General features: G+C 30.9%; 1 protein-coding gene across 3 annotated transcripts in view; it reads right to left on the bottom strand.

Moving 5' to 3' along the window:
- The window catches only part of LOC126768122 (protein shank), a 195,331-nt gene that overhangs the window by 89,262 nt on the left and 79,255 nt on the right, over positions 1 to 26,814 (bottom strand). For 2 of the 3 annotated variants that reach the window (XM_050486034.1, XM_050486036.1), the window contains 2 exons: positions 11,889 to 12,041; positions 5,246 to 5,263 (listed from right to left, as the gene is read on the bottom strand). In XM_050486034.1, the coding sequence (XP_050341991.1) occupies positions 5,246 to 5,263; positions 11,889 to 12,029 (159 nt within the window). In that variant the 5' untranslated portion in view covers positions 12,030 to 12,041. The remainder of the gene's footprint in view (positions 1 to 5,245; positions 5,264 to 11,888; positions 12,042 to 26,814) is intronic. The other variant, XM_050486037.1, reaches the window with a different exon arrangement.

The following is a 26,814-nucleotide window of genomic DNA, read 5'->3' on the forward strand; positions in this document are numbered from 1 at the left end:
CCGAGGTCACTAAAAAAGTTTTTCATAACGATGACGGAAACCTTGGTATTCATTAAAATAACGTCGCGTTCAGTTCCATTACTTATTCAAATCAGTCTCGTCTTAATCTCATTTTGATCTCAATTGTATTTTTACCGAGAATATTTTTTCCGAATAAATCAATCAGGTCAGGTAGGGTCGAGGGGGAGTGACGCGTAGTCTGAATTTTTCTTTCTTCAACTGACATTTCCAAATATAGTAGTCAAGATACAACGAAGTTTATTAAGCCGTGATTCAAGTATTTCTGGTTTGAAATGAGAACGGAGTTATTACGTAAGTGGTATTGATTGAAACGAAAAAACTTTAATCTAGATTTCATGTATAAAATTCGCATGTATATTAACTTTAATAGCTGAGATGGAATGGACGTGAGAATCTTAACCTATGATCAAGTTAAAGCCCTCATTAGCACAATTGAATTTGTGTTTATAATTCATCTCGTTCTAGAAAAACATCATGTGTTTCATGAAAAACTGTCTCATGTGTAACAGTTTCCTTTGACATTAAAAAAAAATCAAAATTAATTGATAATAAAAAGTATTTTTTTTACAAAATATTGACACATAGTTAATAAAATAAATGTCCCATTAGTCTATTATTTATCTTTATTTTATGAAACCTGAAGAATTCTGTTAACGTATGTAATGTATGTAAATAATTCAATCTTACCTGACAGAGGATTAATAGCATACAGCCGGTAACAGAAGCGAATAGTATCCGATATTAATACCTATTGATTACAGTAACTTAAGTCAAGTTAACGATGATATCTACATATGTCTAAGGTTTCAACGTCCAATGGCACTATCAGGCACTTGACCATTTATATTACATCCGTCATCCGCTGCTTTGTTTGCGCGGTAACTTTAGTTCATATTTCAAATTACAAGATAAGTTCAAGAGGTCTTAAGTTACTGGCATTTTTTTGATTCATTTATGAATTCAAATGTTTTCGTTAATGCTTTCCAGGTCTTAGTTACCATAGCTCTGGGAAATCTGTGAAGTAGACAATTTTTATATACGACCTTTCACGATAATATTAGTGCCGTGTAATATTCAACCAAGATAAAATGAAATTAACATAATATTTCAGAGTTTCAAATCTTCTGTAGTGTGTTCATCATATTATTGCAATGTCTTCGGACGAGATGAGGATAAAATTTCAGGCGTGTAATACGGAAGTGTAACGTTTCTGGTATATCAACGTTCGTGTTGATTAACGTTCTTGGTATTAAGTAAGTTTTAATCTCAAGAAAGGTGATAGGCTTCTCCAACATACGAATGACGCCTCGGGCGAAAACTAGTTACTATGTGAATTGTCAATATATTATGCTTAACACAATATGGCAAAATAAATTCCGTTTTAATATTTTACCTTAATTAAGTATATTTCGAAATATATGAAATTACGAGATAAAGTAGATATAAATAAAGAAGTATTGATTGTGAATGTTGGAGGTAATATTTAAGGTTTTAATAAGTTTTATAGAAGAAAGCAAGGATAACAGCTTTTTACTTTTACTTGAAACAAAATGATCATGAATTTATATTTTTATGTCAGGGACAGAAGAGATGGATGTGTAAAGTTGGTTTAAAATATATGTACAAGCAATTTATTATAGCGAGTTTTTATTACGAAGACTTGTTCTTGGATATTTTATATAAAATAAATCGTGTTTCTGTTCTGAATATTACTATAGAATATTTATAAAGCAACAGCGGGCTTCGCTCAGCGTTATTTAAATTTAAGTATTTTTTTTATGATTAATAAAAAAAAAATCATGTCATAATCGACTTCTATGGAAAAAAAACATTAGAATCTTTATAGCAGTTTGTTTACGTAACAAGTGAACGAAGGCAAGTCATCGCAACTGTTATATAAAGTTAACATCTTAATTATTAAAATATTGATTTCTGATCTGATATGGCAGGATTTCATCGATTTGAACGACAACAACGAAGCAACGGATTAACGTGTTTTTTGCCTGCCTTAATGAATGCCTTGCCTGAATTAATGAAATTGCATAGTTTCTGTGGGATAAATCTGTATTTGCTGTAAATCTTTTAGGTTTTAAAATCTAAAATATCACAAACAGGATAATTTATATCCCGGCAAAACGTACGGTTCTTTTGAAATATGTATTTAGCACAATTCTATTTCGATTAAATTGTATAATTCCGAGACTTAGATCTTGGAAATTTATACACGTAGATTATTTTATGGTGTAGTTATTCAGCATTATTTTGTAATTGGTTCTTCATATAAGTGACAAAATCAGTGTTTGGGGGCGCGTGTCGTGCGCTTTTCACTTGTACTTATAATATTTGACGCTTCTGCAGCGCCTCAATAAAGAAACAAAGTGGTATTATTTATTTCATTTCATTGTTTTTAAATAAAGCATCATGGCTTCGGATGTCTCACCTTCCTTTCTCTCCTTTGAGATTGATTGCATGTTGTAACACTTTATTATGATGTATAATAGCTTTAACATTTCCTATATTTAACATTAAGAGACATGAATAAAATTGTTAAAATAAATATTGAAACTTATTAAAGATCTTACAGGTCGTTTTCGTTTTCAATATGTTTCCATCAGCATAGTATCTTATCTGAAAAGATGACCTAAAAAAGGAATGCTAGAGGAGTACACACTATTGCACCTAGTAGCATAAGTGCTATTCTTATAACTAGGCCAACGCTAGGCTGCACGCATGGCATGTTTTTGTGATCTCGTAACTATGAGATTTATGCTACTATGCGCTACACTAGTTGTTCTCTCGGCTTCATGTGGACACGACCTAACTTTTGTTACCATAAAACCTAAATTTTGTGGTAATTTTTTCGGCTTTTATAGATGTCTAACTTTAAGATTTTTGCATTCACTGGTTTTGAATATTTTCAAAATCACACAACAGCGGATCTATCTATAAAAATATCCTTACTAAATTCTAAATATGTCAAATTTAAAAACTATATGTTATATCGAAGTACCTATTATTCATGTCGAAGATCTGCTCCGGTCGGAAATATTTAAGGCAGACTTGAGAAAAACTGGTGAAAGCTCAGCATTATTTATATTTTTTAATAATTGACTGTCTATAGTTTTTCATTAATATGTTGATTTTGTGCTCCAGTAAACTCCAGTTGACTATGAATTCATTCAGATGCCTTTGGATGTTAAATCAATTCGTCAATTTAAAAACATACCATGATCGATTATTAGTAAATCCGTTGCGGTTTCGCTCTGATCCTTCATGTAATATTTCAAATTCGTTTAAGAATATTTTCATGTACATTTTGACGAACAGTAATAAATTGATTTTTATTATGAATAAAAATAGGCTTTAAAATTAAACTTTGCTTTGGCGCATTTTGATCTTTTCCTTTTCAATAGTATTATGAAGATATATCAACTGACTAGATAATGAGAATTAAATGTCAAACAGACAGAATAGTGACCCTAAAAGAGTTCAAGTTAGGTATGGAATTTATAATATTTGTGATGTTTTTTACACTACTACTTTATAATAGCTTCAGCTATGTAACGAAGCATGTGACGTATATAGGAAGTTCATTTTAATTATGATAGTAATTTGAAATTTTGTAAGTACATTTAATACAGAATTCAATACAAGAATTTATTACGAGTCTAATATCCAAGTTTATCAGCCAGGTGGCTTTTCTTGGAATGGGTAGTATGTAGAATTATATTGACAACTAATAAAGTCGTTGAGTTTGGGTGTATTTGAGGTTATACCATTAAATTTCCATAAAAATATTTAGCAGTCTTTTTACTTTTAATGTCTAATATTAATATCTTACATACGTACAGACCTATGTCCTGTTATAGTTTTATTATAAACAAAGAAGATGTAACGCAGATCTTATAAGAACGTTTGTTAGCATAACAATGCGTATAATAAGAATGGTTTCGCAGTGGGTGATCAAGTTTTCAATCAACATGTTGAAGTTGCTACATACGCTAATTGAGTGACTAGAAATGAGAAATAATACACATATTAATTTAGTAATATCAAATTTTATATAACTGTTGTTATTACAGATAAAAGAGCTACTTAAACCAATTAACCTTAAATAATATTCAACTTTGTTTAAAAAAGGACAGAAAAGCATCTTAATACAATTTCAAAAAAATGCTTATAAAGAGATTGTGAAAGAGTATTTTTATAAAAACAACAGAAGATATAATTAAAGTTATTTAACTTCATACACACAGAACAAGCTTTCACATTCAACCCATGGTACTTGAAGTTGAATTTCGGCACAAGATTACTGCAACAGTCAACGGACAAGCAACAAAGAACATTTCTATGACACAGATTCCAGCAGGCTAATTAATAAGCGATCGATTTGGATTTCTTAAAGATAATTGGAAATTTTAAATAATTGGTAACATTTAAGAAAAAAATAAACTAATAGTACATGTTTCACTACTGGGCCGAGCCCTCCTCTCTTCTCCTCTTAAGAGGATTTAGATCATATACCATGTAGCTCCATTGTAAATAGGTCGTTAACATTAACGTTGCTTTTCTTACCCGCTAAGCTCAAAGCATATGAATTCTGCGCTGCTTAGGAATTCTCGGTTAAACTTAACCGAGAAAACTAACTTGTTCAATCCATAGCCTTTTCGTCTCTTACATCAAGTTATTTTGAAAATACAAATCTGACACTTTGACGGATTGCAACGCCATTTGTGTAACGATATCCGTTAAATTTGTTTCCATTTCATTAACAATAGAATATGACGCGTAAAGCCAACATGTCCATTTTGTTGGTTTAAAGAAATAACAGACGTTATTGTCAGCAGTAATGCAATTTTTCATTATGGTATCAACGTTTCTTATTAAATAGACTATGAAACCGTGTTGGACTACACGTGTAGTGTGAATCTAGTTCGAGGAAAGTGTTCTAAGTCGTGTGCCTCTAGTTCAATGCAGATTTCCGCGGCTGTGCTAGTTTTTTTTTCTAATGAGTTTCTGTTCTATTTAAACTGCATTACTGCTTGACTAGTTCAATGTCTAAATATTGTGTGTCTTTAGGGAGGGTTTCATGCATCATGCTTATAATTCCATTGATGATTCAAGTATATTTTGATTGAATCACAGCTGATTCATGCAAGTTACATAAATCATATAGGGTGTTTATACACAGGCGTAATGCATGAGGAATTAAACAGTAACATACCCGATACCAAGTGGCCACCTGTTGATGTGCCGATGTCACCACCGAAAACAATATACATACATATATTATTTATGATTACTTAAATATGGATCATATAAAGGAGAAGGAATATGTTATTAATAATAATTATACACAAAATGATTTTGATATATTATGTGGTATATTGGGAATACAATTAAATGTTAGTACAATAGGGAAGATAAGTTATTATATATGTCAACAAATTGCCAATTAGCAAAAATATTACTAAACACAATAGAATTAAGAATCATAATAAAAATATGCCTACGTTTAATTATGATCTAAAAAATACGTAAATGTTAGGTATATAATAATACGGTATAGAGGCAACAGTATTGCAACCGCTTAAATATAGCGTAAGGTATCTTGGCGCTGAAGCATTCCATAAATTCCGTGCACATTCCCGACGGGTGTTCGATTTTCAAACGCAGGACGTTTTATTAATTTCCCGCCATTACGCTCTGACAACGTCAGTATGTAAATCGCAGTCGGTGAGTGAGTATCTTTCGATCGTTCGATTCGTCTGGCGTGACCGGCGACTGCGTTTAAGAAATTACTTCCACGTAACGGTATGTAGGAACTGGTTTGTATTGTCGAGTATGTTCTTACGCTGACGGACTGTGATTTTTCTGAGGTCTCGAGGGCCTCAACAAATAATAGGTTGAGGTTTCGACGTGCGATCTCTTAGAAGAGATCGAATTCTTGTTCAAAGACGTATCGACTCACGTCTATTGTAGCTGTAATTATATCAAGATAACCGTTTAAAAACTTATACATTTTTAAGTAAATAAACATAACGTCTATATTTTATGAATATTAAGTAGGTTCGTACATAATTATATTTGCTAAAAATGTAAACGAATTTGTCTAACAAAATAATACACTAACAATATGTTTAGTTTGGCCTTAAAAAAACATTAAACTCATATTTTTTAAGCGTATTAGAATTATTATTATAAAATTTCCATACTTTTCATTATGTTTAAAAATAATTGAAATAATATTACGTGTACATACATTAAAAAATAAAAACTCATACACAAAATCCGATTCAAACGCTCAAGTAAATAATTCCAACGCAATCCGCGTACGTCTCACTTATTGGCAAGAACGAACTTGGAGTAAGTACATTTGCAATGCAAAAATCATAGTATGCATGAGTATTGCAAAATAGACATATTTATCGCCACAAAACCGGGTGGATGAGGTTTTAATGTTGCGTTTATTGCGATTTACGGTTGTCGAAGATCTCGTCTCGCCCACTAGTACGTGGGTTTGCTACTATGGGTAAAAGTCATTTCACTATAAACATATTCGTTTTACTTTTACAATGACGTTCAACCTTGGAATATTTAGGTAAATATTCCGGTTATTACTGGTTTTAGTTCGTCCACACCGCTCTGGGTAGGCTCTATTAACACAGCATCAGTCAGTTTATTCAACTTTAATTTCTTATTCAAATGTTGAATAGAAGAGACCTTTATTTGATATGGAATCTCATTTAATTTATTTTTATTTATTTTATTTTTATTTTTTAATGTATATATTATATATATTTATATTACTTGGATTTGCCATTTCATAAAAAAAAACAACCTATTAATTCAATTCGGGAGCAACAAATATTTTTTTAACAAATGACATTTTTTAAATATTGTTTTGGATAATCTATTCGAATCCCTTAAGACTTCTAAGATTAATAATAGCAAAGCGACATCTCAGCGTTTAAACGTTTTTGTCTCACTATAATAACATGGAAAATGGATGCTATCATTACACAATATTAGGTCATCCATCTTACTAATAGGCCTAGATAAAATCTCAAGTCCCATCGAATCTCGTCTTACTCAATAGCCATTGATAGTGACGAATGGATGAGCCCTTGAGACTCGAAGCGCTCAGGTTTTCTATAAATAACCTCTAGTTGTTATGAAAATTTCTTTATGAAAGTTTGCTTTTATAACATAACTTATGTTACAGTATATCCAATCCAATCAAATTTACTTTTACCTGACACAATTTAAAAGATTTATGTAAGCGAGCCGTGGGTGTGTTATACATTTCATTTTGGTGTTATCTTTTTAAAAAAATGCAAGTTTAATAAAATAAATCTTAGATTTCTTAGTCAAAAGTAAAGTTCAACTGTAAAAAAGAGTTATGTTTATTTATATTCTATTTTTATTGTTTTTAAAATAAAAATTCATAATTCGATTCTATATTTAAATATATATAATACAATTATATTAAATATGCCATCCATATTTAATGGGCGACTCAGTATTCTATTTAGATAACGCTACGCTCACAACCTACAAGTTTGCGGCCAAGGACAATGTACGCAAAACAGTCACTTTTAATATCAATCGTGTAATTACTAAGTTCATATACCAAAGTAGCTTATAAAATAGTCGAAACTGAAATACAACGTTAATAATTTGTAGTAAATGTAGGCAGTTTTACTTCAGCAAATGTAATACTTTGCACCATTATAATATTACGCAGCTGTATTTTATGGAGATATTATTAAGCAGATATAAAATTAGGTCGCATATACATGTTTTACAAAACTATTACGAGATTTCACCGCAAAGGAAAGATAGAATACAGTGAATTAGTGTTGCGTTTAATGTTTTTGAGAAAAATATATATATTTAAAAGCATCTTTATGTGCTTACTAATTTTAGACGACCTATATACATTTATGTTTTAATTATTCCTCTACCACTTTTATAACCTTTTCTATTTATAACATGTTTTATATAAATACACGTACGTAAAGATATAAATTCGCAATAACAAAATATTCTCTTATTAATTCCATTATTCATGAAAGAGAATTATAATGAATATTTAAATTCCATTAACATCATTAGACAATATGATTCCGTTAAATGTCATGTTGAATTTTGAAATTGTGTGCTGTCTAATTTTGGAATACACGTGCAATACTGAATGGACACCAACGCGTTTTCTAATGAATATTTTTAATACAATTGAAACTGTGAATGTCGGTGAAAATCTTGACATTTGATAAACCCATAAATGTCAAAATATATGATTAATCAAACCTCAATTTCGATTCTTCAAGGTTCCAAGTACTAAAATCACCAAACCTTGAGGTAATACACGATTGTGGTCATTTCACATGGAACTTTCTACACGATCTTTATTTATTTAGACTGAAATATCAATGGATTAATAAGTAAAATTTGAAGGTCAAGTTTTAGTTGAACATATCGCTGAGTAATATATAACATAACATTACATAATTAAACATTTCTGAATAAAATTATTTTACCTCTGTCACGTGAGTTGAATTGCACGCACTGTTTATTTTAAATATACACTAGTATAATAATTAGTTTCTTATTATGGATTATTTTAAAAAACTCTTGGATCTGAGTCGTAATTTTCGAGGCATTTTATTTAATTCTTGACAAATAGAAGCTCAATTGATTTGGCTCAATCAATACTCTTGCTGTTCTACGTCTGAATCAAATGAAATTTGTATTTCACGCTTATTACCGTGGAATGAAGTTTCGTTTTAGTCATGAAACGTTTTTGAAATAGCATTATTAATTTAATGAATACAATTTTTTTAATTTATTGAAAACAGCTACAAATTTATATATATATAAAATATGTATTTAAGATAACTTTCGTTTCCGATTGACATAATTTTTTAAGCGTAACGAATTACTGAATATTTTTGTCATTTACATGTAAAATATATGTAAAACGCCTGTATATGTTTTATAATATAAAATCATACATACTTTTTATTTATTATCAAAGCAACAAAAACCACATTGTGTTTTATTTGCATTATCATTTTTGCGGTAGGCGATAAAAAAATAAAAAATGTAAATGAAATAAACAAACGATGACAATTTAGCGAACACAGATTATCTAATATTAGTTCAAGTTTAACGAAAATTATATTTAATCTGTTAAAGACATTCAAATCACATAATTCAGTCCACGTTCTTTTATTAATGCTTAAAGGTGACCCGCTTATTCACACGCATACAAAATTATGCAAATGACATCATTAACATTTTGACGAAGGCTCATATAATATCCATGTTACAACGTATAGTTGTCTAATCGCCTGTAAATAACGAACGACCTTGACTTGTGTTGTCTATTGTTTTCGAATAATGGGTTAATTTTGTCTTACTGCTTCATTTCTCTCAAGTAGTTTAATTATTTTATCCGCCTCATTCATTCAATTGAGAGACAAAAATCAAAATTGAACTTAATGAATGGTTATCGAAAGTACAGTACTCCGGATTTGCCTAATACGTTCGACCGCAATCAAGCCGTAAGTAAGAATTGACGTAAGTAGAAAATACTTCTACTAATACCAATACCTACCTAATGGTATGTTACACAGTAATATTTTTTTTTATATAGGATAGGAAGGCGGACGAGCATATGGGCTACCTGATGGTAAGTGGTCACCAAACGCCCTTAGACATTGGCATTGTAAGTAATGTTAACCATCGCTTACATCACCAATGCGCCACTAACCTTGGGAACTAAGATGTTATGTCCCTTGTGCCTGTAATTACACTGGCTCACTCACCCTTCAAACCGGAACACAACAATACCAAGTACTGCTGTTTTGCGGTAGAATATCTGATGAGTGGACCCAGACGAGCTTGCACAAAGCTCTACCACCAGTGAAAGTGAATTAATATATATTATATTTAAATAATAATTATAATAATTGAATATATGTAAATTTGTGTATTTTTTTTAATTGTAACATATGTAAATCTAGTTCAAAGTATATAATTGTAAAGAAACGCAATCTCTCGAAATTCTTACCCTGGTTTTTGAGATATTAAAATTTGACTGAAAATCGGAGAATTGGATGTTCTAAATATTTTTATTGAATTGTAATAAGAACACTCGTTATGTAATTAAGTAACTACACGTTTACACAGTCTTTCTTTTCTTTCCAAAATAAACCCAAACCTCATGTCTATAAAGGCGGTTTTGAGGCAAATACGGCTTAGAAGACATGGCCTAGTATAGTCGTGACAATTAGTATCAACTTAAGATATTGTGGATAATTGTAGTGTGAAAGCGGCGTAAGAACTAGAAAGCACACACAGTAAGTTACCAAACTATATAAATATTTGTTGTTTTATATTCCTAAGAATATTTTTTTTCTGTCTACTCTCAACTCTTAAAAGAATGCATCTAAACAGTTTGACGTATATTTAAAAAAAATATAACCTAAAAAGCGCACTCAATAATTCACAATACCGTATGCGGTTTTGAAAGTGATTGCATTTAGAAATAAAAGCAATGAACTTTATTTCAACTGTCGATAAAAAGCTGAGCGTGTGAACCGACGCGACGCGTTCCACATCATTCGGATCGTTGTTTTTACTACGGCGTAAAGAAATTTATTATTATAAACCGCTAGCTTCCGAGCTATCTAAAGGCCGAGAGACGCCGCTAAAAGCCGTATATAGTAAAATTGATTCTTTACCCTTCAATGGTCAGCAACTTTTTTGTTTACTTTATTCTGAAACGAATTTCTAGTATGAGGTAATAGGCCGTTTGACATTTTTTCCTTAACTTACAGTTATATTTATATATTAAAAAAAACTTTGATTAATTTTTAATAATTTAGTAGTTTTTTATTAATTTTATATAACTGAGTTTATAATCGTGACATACTATAATGTATTTCCACCTTGACATCGATTTAAGTGTATCCACTTGGAAGATGTTTATAAAAAAAGGAGTTATACTCCATTTTTTTTTACTTTAATTACAATTTAATTATTTATGATAAGTATTTATTCGTTATTATAAATTGATGTTATCATTACTAATTTAAAAAAGTAAAGTACATTTTATTTATCAAAAAGTTTATACTTCGTTTATTTAATTTGATTAAATGTTAAGTCATTATCACGAATATTTTCTTAAAAAAAATATTATTAAAGTTTTAAAAATACAAAAATTCAAAATGGAAAGATAAAAATTAAGCTAAAAATAATTGATACCGACATCACAAAAAGGTAATTAATTATTTTAAAGTATCGAATAAAAAAACATTTTAGACAATGGACAATGCATTACAGAGTAAACATATAATCAGGTAATTCTTAAATAGGTCGATACAATTATAGCGACAGATGTTGAGATAACCTTACGATTTTAATTGCTTGCCGTTTAGATAAAACTTTTCCACAAGTCATATTGTTTTAGAATAGAATTCAAATTTAGTGACTTAGTGAATTACGCAGTTAACAAATTAGATTTGTATTCGCTAAGTTTAACGTTTAATTTTTTTCATAAGGTATTAGATTAAGATAAATGGGTATTTTTATATATGTACATATAAAGAGAGTAAACAAACAGATTATTTAATTGTCTCTTCTATATGTAGCACGCAAAAACATAAAAAGTATTTTATTATCGCAAATATGTATATGCATAAAACATTAACCTTAAATATAATCCTTATTGATTTATGTAAGAGTACAAAAAATAGAATAAAACATATTCTTTATTTAATAATTTCATGGCTAAAAATTTCTATGTCGTCGACGCTATGAAAAAAAAGCATATAACAGATGTCTATGAAGATACAGACCTTAGGCAAGGCGGCAAGGCACTGCTGCTTGACGTCCCACACGAGCTGGTCGCGAGAGAACTGCAGGCTCTTCTGCACATTCAGCTCGGGCACGTGCACGCGCACGAGCAGCCAGCCCTCCTCCGCACAATCGCCCTCCATTACTCAAGCCATCTAGAAACAAATAAGAGAAAATAAGTTTTTAAAATTATATAAAAACACAAACAAGCTTTATTCAATCTCTGTACTTAAACGAATAAACTGTAGTACCGACTACCGGGTACGCGAATATGCCGGCACCAAAACTCAATCGGTTGGGTGGAACTGGTTTCACATTTAGTTGTTATATTTGACCCATACTCAGAGTAACCGGTAAAAACTAGTTTCTAACAAAGTAATCCATACTTATATTATAAATGCGATATAAACAAGATTGTTTATATCGCATTTAAGTATATAAAAACAGTCGGTTATAGACCGTCCTTGAGATTCAAGCTTGCTTGATGCCAAATTTCATCAAAATCGGTTCAGTGACTTGGCCGTGAAAGCGTTACATACAGACAAATTGTACCTTCCCCAGACACGTGGGCAATACCGCGGGGGAAAGCTAGCTTTTAATATAATTATGTATGTAATTTAATTCAGTTTCTTTGTATTTTATTACGATTTCCGAACGAAATTAGCACAGATTATTTCCTAAACACCACGAGAGAAATATACCAGAGCCTAAGTATTATTCAACTTTGCAAAAACTTGAACAATTTTAAGAAGATCATATTAAATTAATTATGTCTCATTTATGGATTAATTTAAACAATATTTATAGTTTTTTATATTAGTGGTATGTTATTATCATATGATACGAAGGTAATATTTTAACCAGCTCGTCATAATAAAACGAATAATGTTTTCAAAGTTTTTAAATTCATATTATCCAGTACAGCCAGTTATCTAGATACGGGAGAAGGAATTATTCAATAAAACATATAATTGTCTATTCATTGAAAAGCATTGTGTATCCATAAGGGTTGCCGACTTGCCGACAAATCGTGTGGCGGCGGTGCGTCCGGTCTTACTTCTCTGAAGTTCGAATTACGAATTCAACATTCAGCGGCGCCAACTTATCGCCCGCGCATTCTAGAAACAATCTCGTCGCCGTAATTTTAACATGGCGCCGGTGATAGGGTTGCCATATCTAATCCAATGTCATGGAAACTGTACTAATCGGGAAACTGTAACAGTCGCGATGAACGTCGAAATATTATTTTGAACTTCGAATATTATTGTATACCTATTGTATATATATCTATTGTAACCGCGAGAGATCTTGAATGTCGGCGAATTTGTTATTGGAACTTTGGAAGTCAAATTAAAGTAGAAATATATAAGTAGGTATGTGGAATAGTGTTGTGTTATAATATAAATACATAGCAGTTATTAGTAAATAGCATGTATATGTAAATTTATGTTTTGTTTATATCTATTTACCCCTTTTTCGTTTGGAATAGGCTATACAGACCAATTTATTTATCTATGTACTCTCTATTCCCTAACTTTCATAATCCGAAGGAACGGCAATTTGACACGACTGGAAAGAGTACAGGCGCAGGATCAACGGCTACATGCTTTCCGAGGCACGGGACTGACACACTTCCAACTTCCAGACTCCGGCCTGCTACTGAGAATTTTCGACAGAAAAACCCAATAGCTTTTAATTTGCCTGATATGGGATTTGACCCAGGATTTCCGGTTCGATTAGATCAACCAGGCAACGTCAACGCTTATTTATAACTCAAATATATAAAATGTATAATATACAGGTTTTTCTTTAATGTTGTAAAATGAAGATTCAAAAGTATACGAGCCTACTTGAATACAGCATAAAATTTTTCTTTTATTGATTTCTAGTTCCTATAGATGCAAACTACCAGCACAACACAAGTCAACATTAAAAATTCAAAGCATATCCATTATCCTAATTAAGAACGCTAGCGGCTGGGACACAAGAGGAAGTAAGTCACTGCAGCCACACCCAAGTACATGCATGAGATAAGCCAAGTAACGTGCTTGCATTATTAGATTTATCTACTTGTGTTTTTTCGTGAGGTTACGTATAATTCCTTTAGTTTTACGTAATAACTACGGACAGCAGGAGTGGATTCAATAAATATAAAAAAATGATAGTAACTTATTGTAAAGTAGTTAACAAGATATTTATATAAAAAAATATGGAGTTATTATGAGATGAAAAACAAAGTTATCGAGGGAAACCAAAACTCAACGTGTTTTGGTTTAAGACCACAACCAATGAAAAGCTTTACATTAAAATCAATATATAGGTCGCGTATGAAAAATTACTCAAATCAAACCAAAAAAAAAACATTTTTATTTAAATAGACTCATAAAAGTAATTTTGGATCGTCATGTTACATTGTATTATATTAATTTATGTATTAAATTAATTGTAATGCTACCACCGGTTCGGAATATAGATTCTATCGAGACGAACCGGCAAAAAGATTTGTAGTTATTGATGTATGCCCGACTCTAAACACCTTTAGTAAAATAATGTCCCAAGTACACTGGCCGCCAAAAAAATCGACCCACCCGTATTTTTTTACTTACAAAGTTGTTATCTTAACTATACGAGGTGGATTGTTTTACTTATGGGACATACATTTAACATTTTATTACCCACTTGATATTGATTTGGAGGAGTTGTAAGTGTTATTAAGGATATTTGGAATATTTTTAAAGTATTGATAAGAAAACGTTACTTTGTGCACAAAGTGCATGGTTAGTTTATTTCCAGTTCTTAACGCGGAGTCATCTCGGTTCGATGTTTATTATTGATTAAGTGTATGAAACTTTGTTGAAACAATAATTTTAATAAGTTAGTACTACTGAAGTACTACTGAAGCAGAAGCTGCTCAAGTCGTAGCTCTTATTCATGAGGGGTTAAGTCAGCGAAATGTGGCTAGAACACTAAAATTAAGTCGTTCAGCGGTGCGAAGAGTGTACAAAGGCTACTTGGAGACTGGGGAGTATCGCCGGAGACCAGGATCTGGCAGGGGGCGTGTCACGAACCCGACCGATGACCGTTTTATTGGTTTGACGTCTTTAAGAAACCGACATCTTTCGGCTGTTGACGTTCAAGGTAGACTCCGAGAAAGTCGTGGAGTGTCTGTGAGTGAAAATACTGTAAGAAGAAGACTTCGAGAGCAAAACTTAACCCCTCACAAGCCAGCAACAGGACCAAAACTCACAGCATCCCATCGACAAGCAAGACTACAATTTGCTAGGCAGCGGACATTCTGGAGCCTCATGTGATGCCTTACGCTGGATATATTGGGGATAATTTCCAACTTATGCACGACAACGCACGACCTCACGTCGCTAGAATTGTTAAAGACTATCTCAGGGAAGTCGAAATTCCAGTTATGCAGTGGCCAACCAATAGTCCGGACTTAAACCCGATAGAGCACCTCTGGGACCAGCTAAAACGTACGGTTCGAGCACGAAATCCAACTCCAGAAACCCTGAATTAACTGGAAGCTGCCCTAACTGAAGAATGGCAACGGACCCCACAGGAAGACATTAAAAAGCTAATCAGGTCACTTAATAGGCGTATGCAGGCAGTGATTAGGTCAAGAGGAGGAAACACTCCCTATTAAAGTAAGATTTAGGCACCCAAATTTAAAAACAAACGGCATAATCGTTTTGTACACAAAAAAATAAAATTGCGTAAAATTTTGTGTTTTCGTGTTTTGTCACATATTTACCTAAAAACCTATTTTTTGCGCACTATTTCTGTTTTTGTACAATCCTACATATAATATAAATATGTGGTAGTTTAAAACCATACGATAGCTTTTTTGCAAAAAATGTAGGTGGGTCGATTTTTTTTGAGGCCAGTGTAGTTAACTAAATTATTTAAATTTGTAGGTTTGTAATATATCTATTAAATATATAAAAGTATGTTAAATGTGACCGACAATTGCAAATAAAGATATCTAAAAATATATTAACATTTTAGAACTAGCTTATACAAATAAAATAACGTAAATTACATGCTTAATTGAATATATTTCTTTACCTTTATTAAATAATAATAATAATAAATTTATTTATTCTCTCCCACAGACAATAATGTTTACATTTTTTTAAAAATATATATATATATATATATATATATATATAAATACAGTTATATATGAGAGACAGGAGCCCAAATTAGGTTGCCCTGTACTAAGGGTCTCCTGGCTCCCCCTTTTGGGTAAGGAACTATTTATTTATTTAATTTTATAGAAAACAGGAGAAACACTAAAGTTTTTACAATATAATAACTAGTAATAAGTACTTATGCTAATAGAAATAAAAAGATAATGTATGCTTGTGGATATGTGCGTACCGATATATAAATATATATCGGCTTTTAAAAAGAAAGAGATAAAATCCGTAAAAAATATTTTTCAACATATTATTTTCAATTAAAAGTTACTTTTCAACGCAACTACGATAAAAAAGAGAAAAGTATATTTAAAGAGATTATATTTCCATTTAACTATTCGGGTCGCAGTTAAGATACGCGAAATAATGACAAATTGATTGGTTACAAGTAATTAGGGACGGTCTAGCACTTATCTTTTATTATCACGGTGTGAAACATCATATTTAATTATAACATTACGTATAATGATAAGGAAATTATATTTATTATAATTTAATTTGTCAGCGGTACTTAGATTTTTAAGTATGAGTGACGATGCCATGTAATTTCTTCGTTGGTATATAGTGACTATCTTATAAAGTTGCAGTTTTCGAAGAGGCTCAAATTCTTGGTCGGCCAATGTCTTAGAATTTTTCTATCAACTTTGACATTATCAGTGTTTAAGCTCCTCGATAAACACGTACTATCTTTTCAGCCGTTTAGGATTATCGATTCTTTATCTTTTGTGCTAGTGAGGCTAGCGAACTGTTTCCGTGGAGAGTTTGTCGTGACTAAAAGTCGGTAGATCAGCAGGACGTTAATAGAATGCTCTGCTCAAATACTCTCACTAAATTTACCCCACCAGGGCTCTCAAATGCTTGACTCTTCAAGACATTTAGAAAAGATGGCTTAGAATTTTTTTCACCACACTGCTCCAATGTAAGTTTGTGGATTTTCATCTGCCACATTTTCCTTATGATGTTTTCGTTTCAAGCTCGAGATTCGTAGACACAGATTAAGTACGTAAAATTATCTAGTGCTTGCCCGGGTTTGATGCCGCAAAGTTCGTGAGATTCAAGTATTTCAACCACTGGGCCATTTCAGGCTCTCATGTACGTAGATTAGTTAAAATAGGTTCTGCTTTCCAATATTTTATTTTCTATTGTTATTTTATATAAAATAATTACATTATAAAAACTAGCGTGATTTGTTTATTCAATGAAAGGAATTTAATATTATAGAAATTTTACTAATAATTTATTTTGGCAATGTCAAAGGTAATTAAAATGGCGTGTCAGTTATGCGGAATTATATACATACATAGAGTTTTGAAATATTGTATTTATAATTAATTGTACTCCACACACTCGTTGGTATCTCACATAGATAAAGGCGGTTTTTTATTTAATATTTTATATTGTAAACACAATCGACAAATTAACAAAATTAATAATGAATATTTGGACACATACTAAATACAGTAAATAGTACAGTATGATACGCGTATTACAAGTTATTGCAATACAAGCGTTTACAATTATAGGGAACAATAAATAAAATCTTATAGATCGTATGGGTAGTTAGACAACTCAATCAGGAGGGGATTACCATAAATGAATATTATAAGTATGTGAAGTAAAATCAGACACATGCGTTTCTTAGCATAGCACGAAATATATTTTAAAAAGGCTGTATATAATTCAGAATCATTGTCATGACAGACGAAAGTAGTTTTCAATAGTAAAAAAATATTCAACGTTCTCGCAAACAAAACGGTTGGTACAATAATTCTTCGATAATATTAAGTAGATACTTTTATACAATTAGTAGCAAAAGAATTTACCTTAACACATAACTTCTTATAAACTTTTCCTTATGATATCAAATATGATACAAAAAGCATAACACGGTGTAAATTTAAAATATGCGACACTTAGTGGACAAGTACCTACTTGGTATGCAGTTACCCTTTTATATATTTCAAGGATATTAACGCTTTTAAAACGCCCACATTATATGTCAGAATATTTAAGTGAAAGAGTATTTTAACAATGTAGTAATGAATTACAGTAATCATTGTATTTAAGCCGTTTTAGTATCCATATACTAAATGTACTTTTTATACATTCATCTCTAACATTTACAAAGAAGAAGAAGGTAAACGAATGTTTGAAGACGTTGTTGTTTTGAAATACAATTTTTATAAATAATTAAAAAACTAATTATGTTTTTTGAATTGCAATTTAATTCTTTTTCTTCTTCGGGCAAAAATCGCCTGATGATTTGACAGGGAAATGCTGCTACCATTATACCTACATGACTCATACTGCATTTGCTATTTCACATGTTTAATTAAAATATTTGTCATATAAGTCAACAGATTATATAAAAAAAAACAACTATAATTTTATAGCCTTTCCGTGGAGTATTCATGTTTATTAATACATTTATACCGGTATATAAAATTACAGAAATAGATGTCTATTGATTTGTTTTATTTCCGACAGAATTTACCTTAAAATAAAAAATTTAAATAAAAAATTCCGAGAATTTGAATTAATTTTATCATTTCCACATTCAGAAGAGCGCGTATTAAAAGTACGAGAGTAATTAAACCGGTCGTCATGACAACATTTTGCCTTTTCAGATGAAGTCAAGTTGATAGGCATTAAAACAATTAATTGTTTTATTTTGAGTCAGCGAAGGTCTTTATATTAAAAATTCTAAACTTAGATATTCCTTTTTGTATTTCAAAATGTTTTATCGTTTATAACTGCCTAAATTATTAAGGTAGTCTTATATAAAAAAAAGAAGTTCGTGTTCGTTTTGGTAACTTGCAAATATCCATACTAACTTAAAAAGCAGCAGAAATTTTGAAATCAGAAAAATTAATAACGAAATAACTACTAACGTTGTTGATAAGTGGAGCTAGGTCTGATTCTTAGAATTTGGCAAGAAAAAAAAGTACTGGTATCTGTTTTTCATGTGCACCCAATAGCAGATTCACGCGTTCTTACCACAGGGCCATCTTATCTGACACTCTCCTTTACAATTAGTTAATTAAAAACATCCATAAAAGAAAGTTCGCGATGTCTGACCAATTATCACAATGTTACTAATACATAAAATAAACACAAAAGATTTATGGAGTTGTATTATGGTAGTGCCGTAATGCTTATAATAGAAGTTTCGTAACGTCACGTGGGCGTGATATTATCGTCTGTCTACTGCCTTCAGGTTGGGTCAGTTTTAGTATTAAATATTATAAATTATTCGTAATATTCTCGATGGTTAGATTAGTTGGATTTCTCACCTCTACGGCGAATTTAAGAAAAAAATCTTTATTAAAAATACTGTCGAAATTCATTGCATTAATCGTTTTTAATTTTTTTTTTAATTTACGCTATTTATGTAATTTTGTATTACTTAATTTTTATGAAAAATTTTAAGCAATGTGCAAGCTCGTCTGGGTAGGTACCACCCACTCATCAGATATTTTACTGCTACTGCAAAACAGCATTACCTAGTATTGTTGTGTTTCGGTTTGAAGGATCGGCGAGCCAGTGTAATTACAGGCATAAGGGACATAACACCTTAGTTCCCAAGGTTGGTGGCGCATTGGCGATGTAAACATTTCTTACAATGCCAATGTCTATGGGCATTAAAATAATACAGTTTGGCGGTAGAATATGTTGTATGGTACCAACACAGACTTATAAATATATATATTTATAGTTCTTCAAAGGTTCCAATGCTATCTGGTCTTTGTGACCTATTAGAGTAAAATAATAGCATAGTGCGTGGGAATACATTTGTTCGCTATTGTATTATAAGTTTTGGAGAATATAAATGCAGGGCAAAACTGGATAGATTTCCACTAAGTTCAAGATACAGATTGAAATAAATATGCGAGTGCGTATTTCAAGAATACGAAGCTTAATATGAAGTTTACTCATACCTTAATTGACGTAACATACAACTATTACACAATTATTGACGGGATGTTAAAATATATATAAATAAATAAAATTTAAGTGTCCGTCTGTAATTTCAAGCCTGACCTTGTTCAAGATAATATGGCTATGCGAGTTAACAGCCAAATATTTTTTGTTCATAATACAATTTGTCATTATGTATGTTAAAGTGGCAAGTTAGGACCTTTATCTGCCCATTGTCGTTTTCCTCCCGAATAACCCACCCAACCTTCAAAAGTGTTTTCTAGACATTACTATATCAGACTTAGTTATAGGTCTTTAATAAACAATATATGTGAAAATGATTAAAATCGGTACCAAAACGATATATGTATACAATAGTATGTATACAAGAAACATTGAAGTAAAGGCATTTGCCTTTAGAACCTTTTTTATTACGTCATTCATATATATTTACGTCCTATTATATGTTAAGATAATGACACATCAAATGAAATTGTTATGAACGGAAAAGGTAAACAACGGATGGAATAAGACCTTTTTGCTAAACACATTTTTATCAGATATTATATGTGGGCGGAAAGTGAGATGTCTGTTTCCGTTACTTACAAACTTACATATAAAGTTTTTTCATAAATATTTCTACGTATTCTACTTTTATATAAATTATTTTTGTGAGGTTATTGCTATTTATTATTAAGGGGTCGTTTTAGTTTTATGTTTGAAATTAAAGTTCACGCTAGCAATAGTAAAAGCATTCGTTGTCACGATGATTTACTTTAAAGCGAGACTTAATACAAGAAGTAAAAGCCTGTTCATATACCACTGGTGGGTTACAGTTTGCTCTTCTTTTAGGAAAATATTTGGTGCTTATCACGCTTCTTCAGTCCGGATTGGTATATAGCATCGGGCAGACAAGTTAACGCCATGAAAATTAAGTATTTTTTGCATGGATTTGAAAGCGTAGTCTTCGGTTAAGATTACGTGTTTTACCACTGCGCCATCTCGGCGGTAATATAAAGTCATCCCTTACAGTGTTTGATATATTTTGAGTAATATTGTAATTAATATTAAGATTTTGTAATTTTTTGTTAGTATTTTCAGCCGTTTTAATCATATTTCCTTATAAATATTCCATTTTCTTGGTAATCTCTTTCAAAATGTATAATGATATTCGATTTATTATACCTTTCCGAAGTAGGAAGATGGCAATAATCATCACGTCGTATCTTCCTTTAATAATGACAAATTGAATTTGGTAGGAATCAACTTTGTTCAACGTGCTAATCTCTCGATTTGGAAAAGATTTTTTGCGTTAGATAGTCCATTGAGAAGGATTATGTATATTACACTCACGCTACAACCCTTACCAGTGACGTAATGTCGACAAATATTATTTTGGCAAACAAGTATTTAATTAATCAGTTACATGTTTAGGTAGGTATTTTGTAATTATCACCCGAAAAGGACACGTAAAATCATAAAAAAAACTCGAGTGAATCCGCTAATCACAGTTAGTAATGTTGATGTTGTCACGATATAAATTTAAAATTTTAAAATAAGAAGGTACTATTTTTTTTATGACATGTAAATAAAATAAAAAACTAAAGTACATTAGACATAATATATCAAAATGATAATTATACTAAATCGTTTCTAGTTAGTCATTACACTTGAATTTAATAAATTAAAACCAGTTTCATATATGTATATAGTATTATTGTACATGTAACTTGACCTTTACAACATGCCGAGAAAAATAAGTGTACCTTATATATATAATGTATCTAGTTTATTAGTTAGGACAGATAATAAATAAACATACTAGCTTTTAATCGCCCACTTTGTTAAGCAAAAACGTCTCGTTTCTTTAATATATAATGTCTTTATTCCATATTTGGCTTCTTGGACAAATATGTCTATTTTGACTTTGTCTATCAATCAATACATTTAAATATAATATTGAGAAAACATTTATAAATAAAGCTTAATGAATAGATGTAAAAGAAAGCATGGCGGTAATATTCATTGATTTCCATGAAGGATAAATAATAATTTGATTGTTTTTAATTAACATAATTATGTATCTATGTAACTTAATGTGTGGAAAAGATAACTACTGTCCGTCTTGCCGGTTCTTCTAAGTACAATCTAGATTACAAGACGGTGGTGACTTTACATTTAATTAAATATATAATAATAATATCCTGGGACATTATTCAAACACAGCCATCTGATCCCAAATTAAGCAGAGCTTGTACTATGGAAACCAGATAACTGATATATTACATATACTACTTTTCTTTTGTAAATACATACTTACATAGATAATTACACCCAGACTCAGGACAAACAGACATGTTCATGCACACAAATGTCTGTCCTGGGTGTGAATCGAACCCACAAGCTTCGGCATGAAAGGCAAGTATCTACCAACCGGCTCAAATCCTATTACATGGCGATTCAATAGTTGTTATAAGAGTCTACTTAAAATAATATTTTGATTTTATTTGCGTTCAAGAAATTACGTCCTATCTAAACAAATGTGCTGAACTGTATATCATAATATTTTTATAATAATTTTGTTTTTTTAATGTTGTATTTATTTTATTATTCAATATCGAAATTAAGATGAATGAATGATCTATCTGAACTGGAGGTACAATAGGTATTATATGTCGAGTTTATTTAACACATAACCCTTTTTTACTTCATCATTTGCTTCAAAGTAAATTTGTTAACTGTACATAGAATGTTCTTATACGTTCTTTCGAACTATTCTTACGGACCCGAATGAATCGTGACGAGCCAGATAGGGTTCGATGTACTCAGCTAACGTCCGAACTTTTATTTGTCAAGGTGATGACTAAGTAAGTATCTTCGCAATTATTTGCCTAAAACGTTAATAATACAATCGCCTATTCAGTATCATAGGGTTGTCAAGTTTTGAAAACGAACTATATTTAGTTTATATTTTAATAAAATGTTTAAAATATTACAATGATCATATATAAAAGAAGAGAAAAGAGATTACTTGAAGTTGTACTCATCATAAGTTCAACCGACAGTAAAATAGTAATAGTATTGTGGTGTTCCGGTTTAAAGGGTGAGTGAGCCAGTGTAATTAAAGGCACAAGGGACATAATATCTTAGTCCCTAAGGTTGGTGGCTCATTGGCGATGGGATAAGGGATGACTGATGATGACATTGGTGACCACTTACCAACAGGTTGCCCATTAGCCAGTCCGTTTACATATTTTATAAAAAAAGAAAAAGGATAAAGCAAAAGTTATTAGAATAAATAATACAGTATAAAGTTATCTCGTTAAACAATTAAATAATTTCATAAAATCATTCGAATGGCCTTATCAATCTGAATCTATGGTACAAAATATACCTACACCTACCTAGGTGTTGGCAACCCTACTTCAAAACCAGTATAAATTGAGTTTTAATGTTGCTACCAAAATAACAATTGTCTAGTAAATTTCCGATTGCATATAATGTGTTTTAATGGCTGTTGAGTGTGATTTCTTCTTCCGCACTATAGACTTACCGTCTCCTCATTAAATGCCCTTAAAGACTGATCAACGCGTTGCCTAAATTGTTATGTGTTAACATTATAATTTATGTACTTCATATTTACGAAGAGCAAGAACCATTTAGGAACGTACATACATGAACATAGGAAAACATCTACATCTATGTATGTACCGTAACCGTAACAGCCTGTGAATGTCCTGCTGGGCTAAAGGCCTCCTCTCCCTTTTATTTTTTGAGGAGAAGATTTAGAGCTTATTCCACCACGCTGCTCCAGTGAGGGTTGGTGGAATACACGTGTGGCAGAATTTCAGTGAAATTAGACAGTTGCAAGCTTCCTCACGATGTTTTCCTTCGCCGTAATTGATTAATGAGATGAATTATAATCAAGAATTAAGCACATGAAATTCAGTGGTGCTTGCCCGGGTTAAAACCCACGATTATCGGTTAAGATTCACGCGTTCTTAAAACTGGGCCATCTCGGCTTTGTATGTACATTATAGTAAAAAAATAAGAAATCGAACTCTATTAACCTCAAAATTTATGGAATTTTCAATTGAAAATATATTTCAAAAATGAATTTAAATAAAGAACACTGCCAAGTTGGCAACGGATAATAGCTAACTATTAAAATAAATCTATCATATTAGGTCAATAAAATCGGCGCGTCTAATTAGACAATGAAGTTTAAATAAGTCTATTTTGAGCTACTTTGTAAGTGGCAGTAAGCGTTAATAATATTTCCGTCTACGTTTAATTAGTTCTTGTCGAATTTTGAAACGCTATTCCATTGAAAGCGGCTGTGTGATGAAAGTCATGAAAGTGACTAACCTGGAAAAAACTTACGGCGATTTGTTAAAATTTGACAAATACATTGTGCTTTCACATAGGTGATCAATGTAAAATTTATATAGATTTTTAATGTTGCTATTCGACAAAGAATACAATAATACTTGCAAAGAAATAATCAAATAAATAATAAACAAAAGGCGATATTTCGCTTGAGCGATTCCTTTCAGACAACCTTTGTAAATAGGACGCTTAATGGAATAACGGTTAGTTGTAAAGAAAATGTGCAAATATATATATATATATATATATATATATATATATATATATATATATATATAAGATTCATAGCATTTACCAAATAGTATCTTTAAATACTGTGAGATCAAATTTTCTATCAAATTTAATTAGACACGAAATGTCGTATGGAATTTCCATTATATACGATATAAATACTTTATTAGGTAACAAATATGCAGTTGTTTATGACATGTTAATTTAACTGCCAGCGCAAGAAAGGTTTCGTAATCATTACAGCCCAGCTCTTCCCACAAGCGACTCTATCAATGGTAGGCGTAGGAGGACCGGTTCATTTAATCCACTAATAGGATATATCCGCCCTAAACACGATTTAACTATATTTAATTCAGGTCTTTTTAACATTATAAGTCACAGGGGAAAACTAAAATATACTTTTTTTTGTCGTTCGTATTGCGTTATAACTTTTATTCAGATCTGTGAGGTTATTGACCTTAGAACTTGACATCTTTAGTAATACGAAAAGTCTTAGGTAGGCGATAAGTGTATTATATATTTGTGTATATTGGGATTCTGCTTTTGACAAGTTCAGGAGTCAAGGATATTCAGATACAAGGGGCACTGCTTATATGTAAAAGGTTCGTAGTGAAATATATATAAAAAATAAGTGACATAACTTTTACACCTTTTCATTAGCGAGGTTAAGCTATTAAATTGACTATATGCTTCAAAATCAGAAATTAATTCAAAAAAAAAAAACAATAAGTAATAAAATAAAGTATTTAATCATACTTTTTTTTCAGCTTAAGAAAAGGCAATAACTTAAAACATGGCCAAAGGATAATATTGACTAACTTAAACATCACGTTGTTTAAGTCGAATGTTTAAGTCACGTTGTCAATATCGAAACAATTGAAACTAATATTGCTGTCTTTAACTGTTAGATAGAACACTGAAACTAGAAGTAAGAAATAACTTTGCAACTTTTTAAGTTTTATTATATATCGAAAATATTTAGGGTTAGTTATATCATGGGTAAGACAACATTACCAGATTGCAATTGAAGATGCTGTACATGAAATCAGGGAGTGTGTTCGGAACGAAGCCGAATAGTTAGAATTTTTGCATAAGTTTAATTTTGCATATGAAGTATGTTTTTATAATAGTGTACTTTCAGCTTCTTCTTCGGACGCATCTAAAACATTACTTATAATAGTAACTAAATGTATTAAATTTAGATACCAAAATCTAGTACATATGCTTATTATAGTAGTTATTTTAATTATTTTTAAAATTTGTATAGCAAAAGAGAAATATATAGAACTATGAGGGTGACATTTACTTTTTAGAAAAAAACTTTAAAATTAATAAAGAAAAAAAAACTGCAACTTTTTAAGTTTTATTTTATCTCGAAAATATTTAGGGTGTCTGCGATATTGCAACGGTTTTACATTTCATGGAGGTGTGAAAGCTGTAACCGAATTCTTATTATGACGATTATTATGTAACGTGAAACCATTATGTCGGTTAACGAGCAATTATTACGTCCACGGAGATTATTCGGACGTCTCTTATTTAATTTCAAGGTTATTCAGACAATTTATATAACATTAATTTGAATGTATTTATTGCTGTTGCGCTTGGGACATTTTCGACTTATAATTGCTATTTACCGAATATAATTTTGTTGCATATAATTAATAAATTGATTGGTTGGCGTGGGTTTGAATTCATTTTATTTAATATATTTGTCTTTTTATTACAAGATAAACCATATAACCGTATTAAGTTAAAATTTTGCAGATATTTAATTATAACATTTTTCTTGAAAAGTATCTTTCACTTGATAACTTATTTTAAAAAAGAAATTACTTTAAATGACTTTGTGTGTGAAAATTTTGTGTGTGTGTGTGTTTATGTAATTTAAAATTAAATGATACATGAATTATTACAATAGTATAAGGTGTACCTCATATGAAGGATCAACCCTATTATTGAGAAATAGGGGAATTATGTTGTCAAGTTAATTCGTACATGATTTAAATCACTCGCTTGCAAATGAATTACCTAAGATTACTTTTAAGTTCGAAAAGTAAGGAACCATGCACACTGGAAACTTTTTAAGGGTTATTTATATTTTAATATATATATTTTATAGTATATACACCTGATGGCAAGTGGTCACCAACGCCCATATACATTGGCATTGTAAGAA

The sequence above is a fragment of the Nymphalis io genome, chromosome 4 (assembly GCF_905147045.1).
Source record: "Nymphalis io chromosome 4, ilAglIoxx1.1, whole genome shotgun sequence".
Classification (NCBI taxonomy): Eukaryota; Metazoa; Arthropoda; class Insecta; order Lepidoptera; family Nymphalidae; genus Nymphalis; species Nymphalis io.